Below are 13,579 nucleotides of genomic sequence, written 5' to 3' on the forward strand. Positions count from 1 at the left end.
AGTAATTTTTGGTAGATGATTTTTTTTTTTCAGAACATTTTGAAGATGCATTTTTAATCTAATTTGGATTAGATTGAGTTTTTGTTTTTGTTTAAAATAAATCTATTGTTGACTTTGTCCTGGCAGATCATTATTTACTAGAAGCTCCCTTTCCTTCTGTGAAGGTTCGGTTATAGACTTTATTTGATTAGCTAAAAAGTAACCTTTGCAAGTAAGCTATCCATATAACTTATGATCTCTTTGGTAACTTCTCTGAATACTGGATGTATTAATGAGTTCTCTTCATTCTGAGTGGGTCTTTAATCTGACATTTCTATCATCTAGTGACCTCTTGAATTACCATCCCATTCTCTATTACAGGGATACTGCTCTCTGTTAGGCCTCACAGAGTTTCATCTTGCATATATATAAGCTTTGTCAAGTACTTGAGGAATCCTATATGCAGCAAACTCTTCAGTACCCTACCTCATAGGTTCCAATTGTGTCAGCAGCTCTGCACCCAATTCTGTGCCTCCCCAGAGAGGATCTGCTTGGATTATACCCCCCTTAATTAATTAATTAATTAATTAACTTATTTATTTATTTTTATATAGAAAGAGTATGCACATGAATGGCGGCAGGGAGCCAGAGAGAGAGGGAGAGAGTATTTCAAGCAGGTTCCATGCCCAGCATGGAGCCGCATGTGTGGCTCTGTCCCATAACACTGAGATCATGGCCTGAGCAGAAATCAAGAGTTGGATACTTAACCAACTGAGCCACCCAGGAGCCTACACCCTCTCTATAAAACATTAGAAAATTGTACCAAGCTATAGAACTGTCAAGAGACTGGGAGGCTCTTTCCATGTGTCTTTCTTTCCTCAGGAATCCTACAACCTATTGCTCAGTTCTTGAAAACAGTTGCAATGTGTTTTCTCTAGCTGTATAGTTGCTCATGGAGGGAGGATGTGTTTAGAACTATTTACTCTATTTTAACCATAAATGAAAGCCTAAATCAGTTTTAAAATTTTGAGTTATGCAATACATATTTCCTATGCGAAGAAAAAAATGGAAAATAATATAGTCACCAATGTGCCACACTCAGATTCAAGGTCAACATTTTTCCAGATTTTTCTCAAATATGTGTCCCTTTCTCAAAGAATTGAATCGCCACAGATACATTTGAAGTGTCCTCTTTTGGTTATCTGTGGATACATGATATACCACTCTATAGCTTATAGCTTTAAACAATAACATTCATTTGTTTGTTTAACATTCTACAAACTGAGCAAGATCAATGAGGACATGGTCCCACATGCTTCTACCTAGAAAGTCTCAACTGGGTTTTGAAGAGAATGCTTGGCAATCATCTTGGTGTTAGCTGTCAATTGAGCGCTCCACTAGAGATGTTGGCTGGGCTGCTTTCATCCCTTTCACCTAGCCTCTCCATGTAACTCGTTGAGTTTCTCATAACGTAGAGATATTAGGACAGTCAGATTTCTTACAAGTCCACTGACCTCTTTCAGAGCATGAAAGCAGAAGTTGCCTAGTCTTTTTTTTTATTTTATTTTTTAATTTTTAATTTTTAATTTTTTATAAACATATACTTTTATCCCCAGGCATAGAGGTCTGTGAATCAAAAAAAAAAAAAAAAAAAAAAGAAGAAGAAGAAGTTGCCTAGTCTTCTTAGTGCCAGGACTTACAAGTCTCAAATGCCACTTCTGTTGCATGTCATTGATCAGTGTCATCACAGGTCCAGCCCAGATTCAACGGGAGGAGAATTCAACTCCACACTTTGATGGAGGCTACAAAGCTGTTTTGAAGGAGGGCATATGTGATAGGAAATGATGCTGTGGTCACTCCTGCAGATACAACTTTTGGCACATTTACCTCACATCTCCTACTTCTTTTCCTCACACGTAGGCACTGTAACTGATATGTCTTCTTCTTATTTATATTTTTATACCGTTAGTATAACTCTCTCTAACACTGAATCCCTTTTACACATCAAGCACTGTCCACATAGAGCCAAACAAAACACTGAGGAAATTTCACAAATGTGTGCTAGAACAGGGATTTCCTTGATGTCTTTAGCCCAAAATCTGCTAAGGCCATCACATTGCTGCTGACTTAAGCTTCACAGATTCATCCTTTTTCTTTCCTCTCAACTTGAACTTATAAACCTTCCCTTCTAGTTACAAATATGATGGGGAAAATCACATGTAGAAAAAGTTTCCTAAATTATGGGTCTCCTGCAGAAAAAGAGACAGTGTGGTTCATCCTTTCAAGGTAGATTCCAGTCTCTTCCAGTTTGAAGCTCTGCTCTTAATTAAGACCTTTCTCCATACATAATTTTCTTGTTGTTGTAACTCCAGCACACTAAGCCCTGAGGTTAGGCACATTTTACCATACCTCATACTACTGAAATTTGCTTTCTCAGTGTTATTTCATGTTTCTCCTTATGTTATGCTCCTTGCACTAATCAGTACTTGTGCCGGTATGCTTAACATCCCTGTATGTGAAAGTGGTTGACATTCTACCCTAGGCCCTGCCAAGTCTTCTGGATGAGATTCTCCTTCCTCACTGTTTCTTGGCTGCACTCTTATGGCAGCCGTGGAAACACCTCCTAAATGACAATGGTGTCATAATTGTTTTCCACATTAGAAATGTATTTATCTGCAGTAAATGAAAGGACTTTAAACAAAAAATAGGCTTCAGGATACAATGGTATATAAGCTAAAGATTTCTCTTGCAAAGTAAGATTTCTGTCTTTTTTGTTTGTTTGTTTGTTTTAAATTTTTTTATTTTTTATAAACATATATTTTTATCCCCAGGGGTACAGGTCTGTGAATCACCAGGTTTACACACTTCACAGCACTCACCAAAGCACATACCCTCCCCAATGTCCATAATCCCACCCCCTTCTCCCAAACCCCCTCCGCCCAGCAACCCTCAGTTTGTTTTGTGAGATAAAGAGTCACTTATGGTTTGTCTCCCTCCCAATCCCATCTTGTTTGCAAACACCCGAAGATTTCTGTCTTTTAAACCCAGTTGTTTCTCTAAAAAATTTTAGTTACATCTACTGTCTATTAAGATCTTGTTTTTTTCCTTAAAACTCATTTCCAAAAAACACATTTTTCTTTCTTTCTTTTTTTATATATATTTTTAAAAGATTTTTATTTATTTATTTGACAGACAGAGATCACAAGTAGGCAGAGAGGCAGGCAGAGAGAGAGGAGGAAGCAGGCTCCCTGCTGAGCAGAGAGCCTGATGCGGGGCTAGATCCCAGGACCCTGAGACCATGACCTGAGCCAAAGGCAGAGGCTTTAACCCACTGAGCCACCCAGGCATCCCCAAAAAACACATTTTTCTTAAAAAACTTACAACTTACTTTTTAGGGGCGCCTGGGTGGCTCAGTTGATTAAACATCTGCCTTCAGCTCCGGTCATGATCTCGGGGTCCTGGGATCAAGCCCCCTGTCGGGTTCCCTCCCACCCTCCTCTTGCATGTGTGTGCATGCTCTATGTCTCTCTCTCTCTCTCTTTCTCTCTCTCCAATAAACAAAATCTTTTTTTAAACTTACTTTTTAAAAGATATTGTTTGATTAGCATAGTCAGGATCTGCTTTAATAATCCTTTACTAAATGCTTTATCTGTTTATTCAACACATATGTTACGAGCAGATACTGTGTGCCAACACTATTCTGAGGATATAGTAGTGATTCATATAGACAAAGTTCCACTTTGATAGATTGGATGGACACAACAGATATTTAAACATACAAGATCTGCAGAGATAACTGATTTGGAGAGAAAAGAGAGTGGATAAGATATGGAATGACAGAGATTAAGTTATTATTTTAGATAAAGTCCAGGAGGTCTCTCTGAGAAAATGGCATTTGAGCAGCTACCTGAATAAAAATGGAGAAGCACATCCTGTAGTTTTTTGGCAGGGGGTGGGGCAAGGGTAAGGAGCTTTCCAGGAAGAGGGGCTGGTTAAGTGAAAAGGCCTTTGGGAGGAAATGAAATAAGAAAAATCCCAAAAATGAAACAACAAAAACATTTCAAAAAGCAAAGTAGGATCATATCTATTAAATAGTAGCAATAGGTTAGTTAAAAAAGAACTGAAAACTGAGCTCAGGATCTGTCATCATTAAGGTCATTGTTTACATAATAAAAAAATACTTTGGGGATCATGGGCCTAAAAAACTCTGACTGGAATGGGTTTAAGGAAGGATGGGGAAGTAGCAAGAGGAGATCACTGAACAGTTGAATGTTTCAAAGAGGTTCTCTATAAACAGGTACAGAAAAATGTAGTAATAGGTGAAGGGGAATTTTAAGTCAAAGAAAGTTTTTGTTAAGGTGCAGTAGTACACTTGAATCTTGTAAAGTATTTACCAGAGAGGAAAAGTGATTACTGTTGGAGAGTAATACCTGTGAACAAGTGAGAGGATGGGATGTAATCAAGACTGATATTCAACAGATGTGAATAACTACAGACATAATGATTGCCAAAATAGTAAGCCTTTCCGGCTGGTTTATAATTTAATGCTGTCTTAAACCCCCTGACTACCCCCACCCCCACCTGGGCCACATCTTCTTTTCCTTGGGACCCCCTAGCTCTTCTCATTATCCAGAAACCAAAGGGTGACAGCTGGCACAGGGTAACTATCAACACCTGCTCTGTTGTCATGTTTGTACTTTTGTCATTCTGGTTATTAAATGTTTTGAATATGGGGTGCCTGGGTGGCTCAGTGGGTTAAAGCCTCTGCCTTCAGCTCGGGTCATGATCCCAGGGTCTGGGGATCGAGCCCCGCATCGGGCTCTCAGCTCAGTGGGAGCCTGCTTCCCCCCTTCTCTCTGCCTGCCTCTCTGCCTACTTACAATCTCTCTCTCTCTGTCAAATAAATAAACAAAATCTTTAAAAAAATAAAAATAAATAAATGTTTTGAATATCACCCAAGGATCCAGGGCACAATGGAGTTGTTAATCTTATACAGGAGAAATAGACTGATGGATTGATAGATTTGGAAAGGGTGAGGTTGAAAGTCCTCTTTTCACTGCTTTTATTTTCTCAGTAGTCTAAGAAATTAAGAGTAAAGAGGGACAAGGGTCCTTATAGGTAGGAGAAAAGAAGATGTACAATTAGTGTCTAACGGCATAAGAAATAAACTGACCTGGGAAACACACAGAATTTATAGTCAATTAGCCATGGTTGGGTTATTGCCATGCAAATAAGAATGAGGAAGACAGAGGTAAGGGAAGTGAGAGTGTCTTGTAGGGAGTGATTACAAAAATAGGCCATAAACTAGTTAAAACGGAACTAGGAGTATAGGGGCAAGTGAGAATCAATACCAAGCTGGTAGGGCAAAGAGATAATAAGTTCTGCTGCTGTTGAAGAATTGTAGGAGATGAGGTATTAGTAGGAGGGAATTGGGGAGGTAGAGATGGTAGGTGGAGAATGGCTGTTCAAGATTGATGAAGGAGAACAGTTTTTAGTAATGCCAAATTCTAATGAATGACCCTGGGAGTTTGGGGCTGAGGTGGGGTGGATTAAAAAATCGCTGGGCATAAGGAGGTTAAGAAAAGAGATCAGGTTGGGAGAAGGGCTATCTTTGTATACACTGAAATCACCAAGTTGCATGGTGATGGCCACAATGAGAAAGAAGCTCTCATCTTGAAGGATTAAGAAGTTACCAAGGATTAAGAAGTTACTATGGGAGATGCAGGGGGTCTGAGGGTATGAGCTTCAAAGATGCTAGACATAGTTAAGAATAGGGAATAAATATGTTCCAGGAGAGGCAATAACATAAAAAGGATACAACCATAGCACCACCAGGCCCAGTGGGGGTATAGGGCATTCGAAAAGAGACCCATTAATTTTGAGGGCTGCTGGAAAAACAATGTTCTTAGGTGACAATTAGGTTTCAGTGAGAAGGTGGCCATGTGTGAGCCAAGGAGAGTCCTCAGAAGAAACCAAACCTGCCAACACCTTGTTCTTGGACTTCTAATCTCCAGAACCACGAGAAAATAAACTGTTGTTTCAAGCACTCGGGCGGTGGTATTTTGTTATGACAGTGCTAGCGCACTAACACTGTCTGCTTAGTGGAAGTCACATAATTAGTTCTAATTACAGCCTTTTTGGTGGGGAACTACTTTCTTAGGGAGTTTGTGGTGGTGAGGTAGAAGCACTGGATGCCAAGAAGAAGGGGTCTCTCTAGGAGCATGTGTAACATTGTGGGTCCCCTTTCTTGTTGTATCAAGGTCCAATGTGACTCATTTATTTGACCATATTGCTTTCCTTTAGTCTTCCTTTAATTTGGGATTCTTATTAATAATACAACTGGGTAGATATATTCATTATTTATTTAACAAATATTTATTGAGTGTCTCTTGTGTGCCAGGCACTGTTGTAGGTATTAGGGATAGTAGTGAATAAAACAGATAAAAAATCCCTGCCCTTATGGAGTTCACCATCTGGTACCACTTGGCTGTAATGTTCTAGTTTTCCAATGTGACTTCTTGTGGCTAAGCTCTCCCTATTCCAATCCACGTGTTCCTTATTCCCAAATTAACCCTCTTCATGTAGAAAATGTTTTATATGACTTTCCTTTAAAATAATCTACTCAATTACCTTATAAATAAGGTATTTTATTACCTTATTAATAAATCTTTATTTCTACCTGTGGCTTTTGAGTTGCAATTTAGCCCTGAATTGCATGTTTGAGATCTGCTTAAAATTAGGGATTTGTACATCTTCTGGGAAGCCCATCTTTTGCTACTTTTTACTGTAAAATTGACATTTCAGGACATTAAAATACATAAACTCTTTATAGGAATTCAATATACATTCATTTCCTTTCATTTATTTTATCTCATTTTTTTTATTAACATGTATTATTAGTTTCAGGGGTACAGGTCTGTGATTCATCAGTCTTATACAATCCACAGCGCTCACCTAGCACATAGCCTCACCAGTGTCCATCACGCAGCTACCCCATCACTCCCATACACCTCCATTCCAAATTCCCTTAGTCTGTTTCCTGAGATTGAGTCTCTTATGGTTTGTCTCCCTCTCTGATTTTGTATAGTTTAATTCTTTCCCCTCTTCCTCTATGATCCTCTGCCTTGCTTCTCAAATTCCATGTATCAGTGAGATCATATGATAATTGTCTTTTTCTCTGATTGGCTTATTTTGCTTAGCATAATACCCTCTAGTTCTATCCACATCATTGCAAATGGCAAGATTTCATTTTCTAATGGCTGCATAATATTCCATTGTATATATATACTACATCTTTTTAATCCATTCATCTGTTGATAGACATCTGGGCTCTTTCCATAGTTTGGTTATTGTGGACATTGCTTCTATAAACATTTGGGTGCATGTGCCCCTTCAAATTGCTTACATTTGCATTTTTGGGGTAAATATCCAGTATTGTGTTTGCTGGACTGTAGGGTAGCTCCATTTTCAACTTTTTGAGGAACCTCCATACTGTTTCCAGAGTGGCTGCACCAGCTTGCATTCCCACCAACAGTGTAGGAGGGTTCCCCTTTCTCTGTATTCTTGCTAACATCTGTCGTTTTCTGACTTGTTAAGTTTAGCCATTCTGACTGGTGTGTGGTGGTATCTCACTGTGGTTTTCATTTGTATTTCCCTGATGCCAAGTGTTGTTGAGCACTTTTTCATGTGTCTGTTGGCCATTTGGATGTCTTCTTCGCACAAATATCTGTTCATGGCTTCTGCCCATTTCCTGATTGGATTATTTGTTCTTTGGGTGTTGAGTTTGATAAGTTCTTTATAGATTTTGGATACTAGCCCTTTATCTGATATGTCATTTGCAAATATCTTCTCCCATTCTGTCCATTGTCTTTTGGTTTCACTGTTTCTTTTGCTGTACAAAAGCTTTTATCTTGAAGAAGTCCCAATAGTTCATTTTTGCCCTTGTTTCCCTTGCCTTTGGCGATGTGTCTAGGAAGAATTTGCTGCAGCTGAAGTCTAAGAGGCGTTCTCCTCTAGGATTTTTGATGGATTCCTGCCTCACATTTAGGTCTTTCATCCATTTTGAGTCTATTTTTGTGTGTGGTGTAAAGAAATGGTCCAGTCTCATTCTTCTGTACGTGGTTGTCCAATTTTCCCAACACCATTAGTTGAAGCTATCACAAAGCTATAATCATCAAGACAGTATGGTACTGGCACAAAAACAGACACATAGATCAATGGAACAGAATAGAGAACCCAGAAATGGACCCTATCTCAACTCTATGGTGAACTAATCTTCGACAAAGCAGGAAAGAACGTCTAACGGAAAAAAAAAAAAGTCCATTCATTTCCTTTTAAATCATCAGAAGATATTTAGTCATTTCACTCCTGTGCTAGAAGGTGCTGACCCCATAACGTGAGCTCTAATTGCTCAGGTTGAGGGTAGATACAGAGTAAGGGTGGAGGTGGGGAAGGATAGCCTGACTTTTGGGAGGATTTTAGGGTCATTTGGTCCAGCAACAGAAAGGGGCTTCTGGTCACTTTTCATTACTTTTCCTGCTGAAGGCAGCTGATTCCTGAAACATAAACATGACTTCGTATATGTTTGTTTTTCTCTAGGACAGATATGTGGATGTTTTTGAGGAAAACAAATCAGTGACCCTTGGCCATATCTTAGTCAGAATCTAGGCAGAAAACCAGACACATTCTAAATGGTTTAATTGAAAAGAATATAATGAAGGACTATTACAGAGGTGTGGGTGTGGTTCAAGGAACTAATAATAGTAGTAAGCCTTTACAACCCTAGGCCTGAAGGGCACTGGAAGAGAATGGTATTATTAGAGACCCATGAGAGCTGTAGCCATGGAAAAGAGGCTTTGGTAGAGGCGGTATAATCTGAAGGCCAGGATATGGCCCCAACTTTGGCCTAGTTCAAGCGGGAGAGGAGTGTAATTCATAGGCTGGTATTTCTTTCCTCCCTTCTTTTGATCTTATGACAGTGCTTCCCATTGGTCCAACTCAACAGGAAGCACAAGGCAAGGAGGTCCTGGTGATGTACTCATAAATGTCAGCTCCTAGGGCAGAGCATGGCAGAGAAGTGGAGAGAATGGATTTGTAGAGGGAAACCAAAAATATCTATTACAAACATTCTCTATGACCATAAATTTAGAAAAAGTCAGTAGAAGATAAGGAACTTAAAAATCACCATAAAATTACCTTTCTAATATTATCACCTTCCTATTCCAACATTTAACTTACTGAGTGTTCTTTCTGCCTAGTACTACTGGTTAGCAAACTTTTTTGGAAAAGGGTCTAATAGTAAATATTTTAGATTTTGAAACATAAGAGGCAAAACTGAATGTGTTACATTATATTGACATAACCACTTAAAATGTAATCATTTAAGCATATAAAATGCAGTCATTAAAATCCAGTGGGCTTGGGGCTCCTGGGTGGCTCAGTCAGTTGAGGGGCAGGATTCTTGATTCTGGCTCAAATCATGATATCAGGGTGGAGGGATCCTATCCCACTTCAGGATCCATGCTGGGAACCTGCTTGGGATTCCCTCTGCCTCTCCCCACTTCTCTCCTCTCCCTCTCTTAAAAAAGAAAAAAGAAAAAAAAATCCTGTGGCCATAGTTGTTCACCCTTTGGCCTAGAAAGTCCTAGAAATCCTTCTCCTAAATTTTTGTTAGCCTACATTTTGTTACCCTATTTTTTTTTTTTAATGTCCTGTCCATATAAAACCTCTTCTATGTGGCCTGTCAGACTGAGACTCTTTGAGTTATGAATGGAGGAAAATCCATTTTTACACGCTTGAGAGAGTAAAATTACCAGCTTAAATTTGAGGGAATGTTGGAGGTAGATCCCAGAATCCAGGAGCGGTAGGCATAGCAGCTATTCTGGGGACCTGGTTTGCTCTCATATCAGAACATGCCCTCTTTATCTCTCTTTGTCTTATCTTTGCTCGGTCTGCAGTTTGGTTTCATTGTTTACTAGTGAGCACAAAGCTTCCCCATAGAAAACATAAAGTACCTGTCCCTCTTTAGGCAAGAATCCCAGGGAAGTATACTGCTTGACCTGTATTGGTCACACACCCATCCTTAAACAGGTGTGGGTGGTGGTGGGTGTGGTGGCTATAGGGAGGTTCTAAGATTGCACACTCTTAGGAGAGGAGCCCACTGCTGAGGACGGAGTCCCGAAGAGAGGGAGAATTCTGTTGCCAGAAGATGCAGACAGGATGTCTATTTTTGGGAGAATAAAATGTCACAATTATAGTCCAATATGTGATAATGTCTGGAACGTCTGAAACACCCCCAGTACGTAACATCGCATTTGGTAGACAGTCATGCGTTTTTTGATGAATGAATGACTCAGTTCCTCCAGCTGGTTGTGAACGCTCTCTTCTCTAAACTGGCCCAGATATCAGCTGTTGTCTAGTTCTGTAGGTTGAATTAGAGGTTTTCCGAGTCCATATATAATCTTTCCACTAATCCCGGGAGGCAAGGAACGCCTGAGAGAGCCAGGCAGCAGGGAATCTCAGCCCGGAACCAGGGCACAGAATGCTGTAGACTCTGGTGACAATACCGGTCATATTCTGGGTAACCCATGTGGCCCTTTTGTTGAGGCCTTCAGGACACAAAGGCCCCGCCAACAGACGCGACCCTCCGAGGATAAGGGAGGCAGGGCCCGGGGGCGGGGGCACAGGGGGGGCCCCAGCCTCGGGGGCGTCGCGCGGCACAAAGGAGACAGCAGGGAGGCGGCCGCGGGCGCCGATCTTCGCTCGCCAGCCACTCGCAGTTGCGGTTACAGACCTGCAGCTCCCCTCCCCCTCCCCACCCAGGCCCGCCCGCCTGCCCGCCTGCCCGCCCGCCTTTCTGTCTCCTCTCTCCCTCCGTACTGGACGGCCCGGGTCCATTTCCGGGCTCCGGAGATTTGGTATCGGTCGGTGCCGGGGGCGCGGGAGCAGGTGGCTGCGGCGGGGTGGCTGGGCTGCCAGCCTGGGACGCCGGGCCGGGTCTCCGGTCGCCTTTGTCGCCAGCCCTTCCGCGGAGGCCGCTCCTCCCCCCGGTCGGCGCGCTGCCGGCCGGACTTTGCGCCGCGTCGGGCGCTGCTGCTGCGCGCGGGGCCGCGCTTGTGGCCAGCGGCGGCAAGGTAGCGGGCGGGGAAGAGGGCGGCGAGGGCCGGCCGGGACCCCGGCCCAACATGGCTGAAGTCACCATCGACCAGTCCAAGCTGCCGGGAGTCAAGGAAGGTAGGGGCCGGGGCGCGAGGCGCGCGGGGCCCCTCCCCTCTCCCAGCCTGGCTCTCTCCGGGCGGGGAACGTCGTCCTTTTGGCCCCCGAGGCCCTCGCGCGGGCGCCTCCGGTGCCCTGGCCCTGGCGCCTTGGTCGGGGACAGAATTGACTTGAGGCTCTACTGTGGTACCTTGGGCGAGTCACTACTTAATGAGCCCGATTTCTTCCCCCGTGCAAGTGGGGGGAGAGAGGACGGCACCACCCTCAGCAAGTGGTTGTGCAGAATGTTTTACCGCAGAGCAAAGCGTTGGTGAACGCTCGAGAGCTGGGTAAATCTGACTTATTTGTGTCCTTAAAAATCAAGGCTCAGCCTAGCTGGCTTGAAGGCTAGAAATTGGGGAGGGGTTGACATTCAGTTCCTTGTGGAGCCTTTGTTTTGAAACTTGACTCTTTCCCTCCTTCTCTCCGCTTTAACTAGCCCAGCGGCTGGCTGGCTGACTTTCCCACCTCCCTCAAGGTTTAAAAGTTTAGTCTTGGCACGGCCCAGTGCGGGCAGGCTGATGGGAAGTTGCTATAAGCATTTTTTCTTAGGAAAAGCAGGGGCAAGGGGGAACAGGGGACTGACTGGCGACCTTGATTTTTAAGGGCTCTTTATTCTGATGTCCTGGGAAATTATGGTTGATTAGTACGGGTCTGATTTAGCCACTGGCAAGTAGCCTTTTGACTTCCCTCCTCTGCTCTTGATTGTCTGCTCCAGGATCTAGCATTTTTTGTTGAAATTGTAGGTGCTGGATCACCTTAACCTTTAGTTATCTTTGGCTCTTCTTTGGCCCCGGAAGTGTGGAAATCAGAGTGCTATCCAGGCTTGCAAAGGTTGTCTTTGTTGTGAATGTCAATTGTTTCAGCTGAACAATGTGGCCTGGGGTGTCCTGGAAATGTGGAATTGAAAATAAGAATTTTTGCTTTCTTGGAACTGCATGTTTCAGTGACAGCTTGATTTGACTCTGATGGTCTTGTGCGTGTTCAGGCCCACCCCAAAATACCAAGTAGGCTTCACTGCTTTCTTTCCCAGAGTTCGGAACACTAGGAGATAGAGTCACTGGTTTTACGTAGAGTTTTTAATGGGGCCAGGCTTGCCCTATTGTTCCTGAAGGGTCTGAGAGTTTAGGCCTGAGATCTTTCAACCTTTCAATTTCCAGCTCGGCTTTGGTGACTATTCAGGTATTCTCATGTAAATGTAGTTTTCACAGCAGTGTCAGGTCTGTTGCTTGAGTGGGAGGAAAGGCAGATTAGACTTTGAAAGTACTAGTCTCTGAGATTGGTTGTATTTAGACTTTTGGGTTGGAGTTTTATGGACAGATATCAGTGTGTTGGATATCTCTAAAGAAAAAGTGACCCTATGTGATGTGTTGTGCTTTTTTGGGGGTGGACGATGGGTAGAGTGAACACTGGAATTCAAACACAACCTTAACAGGTTAAGTATTAATCATGTAGTGCTGTGATTTTACCCAGCCCCCTGTACCTGTTTGTGACCTGGAACAAACTTGAAACTCACTTTTTGAATATGCATTTGTATGACTCTTAGGTCTTCTGGTTTCTAACCAAAACATGAATGATGAATGATTTATTCTAGTACTTTCTTTCTCAAGGGATTCTAAAAAACACTTTCCATCTAAAAATGCAAGATGTTTCTATTCCTAAACTCTGGAATTTTAGCACATTCAAATTGGCTTTCACTTTGCATAATGTGTTGTTTGACGATCCAGTTTGCATGATAGGGTAAAGTGGGAAGGAAATTTGGTGTGGCTCTTTGATTAAGTTAGAATTAAATACTGATTGATTTCGAAGGTGGTCAGAAATTGTAGAGATCATTGTCTTTGTAAGCATCTGACTTTTCTGGTTCTAGGATCCTCAAAGGAAATGCTGTATTAGGCTAGGAACCTCCTAATGGGTGTAGTTTTTGACCTGGGATGCATTGAAGTCTAATAAAGGGTATCTTTTTGTAATATAAATCTTAATTATGGCCCAGTAATTCCCTAACAATGTCTTTGAACCCTAATTTAAAGAGAATAAAGCTGGTGCCCATGTTTCGGTAAATACACACAGTTCTCAATACTGTTCTCAATACTGAAACTCCAACTCAGTTTGTAAAGGAAGTTTAGTGGTAAGTTGCTTAATATCCTGGCATAGATTTTTAAGCTGTTTTTAAAATCCGTCCCCTCCACTTCTCTTTTCAATCTAAACTTTGGTAGATTCATATACAATTACGATTTGGGGTCATAGGGTGGATTCCAATGGAGATTAAGAATAATGCAATGGATGTCTGTGGCTTCACACTGCCTTTTCTTTGGGAGGGGTTGGGGAGTCCTGTGACCTTTGTTGTGAA

General features: G+C 42.1%; 1 protein-coding gene across 2 annotated transcripts in view; it reads left to right on the top strand.

The window, feature by feature from the left end:
- The first annotated feature begins 10,635 nt into the window (after positions 1 to 10,635).
- Positions 10,636 to 13,579, top strand: part of CCDC50 (coiled-coil domain containing 50) — a 70,389-nt gene continuing 67,445 nt past the window's right edge. Inside the window, exon 1 of one of the 2 annotated variants that reach the window (XM_004745268.3) lies at positions 10,636 to 11,211. In XM_004745268.3, the coding sequence (XP_004745325.1) occupies positions 11,163 to 11,211 (49 nt within the window). In that variant the 5' untranslated portion in view covers positions 10,636 to 11,162. The remainder of the gene's footprint in view (positions 11,212 to 13,579) is intronic. The other variant, XM_004745269.3, reaches the window with a different exon arrangement.

This window comes from Mustela putorius, unplaced genomic scaffold, assembly GCF_011764305.1.
Source record: "Mustela putorius furo isolate JIRA1106 unplaced genomic scaffold, ASM1176430v1.1 tig00003834_pilon_pilon_pilon, whole genome shotgun sequence".
In the NCBI taxonomy this organism is placed as follows: Eukaryota; Metazoa; Chordata; class Mammalia; order Carnivora; family Mustelidae; genus Mustela; species Mustela putorius.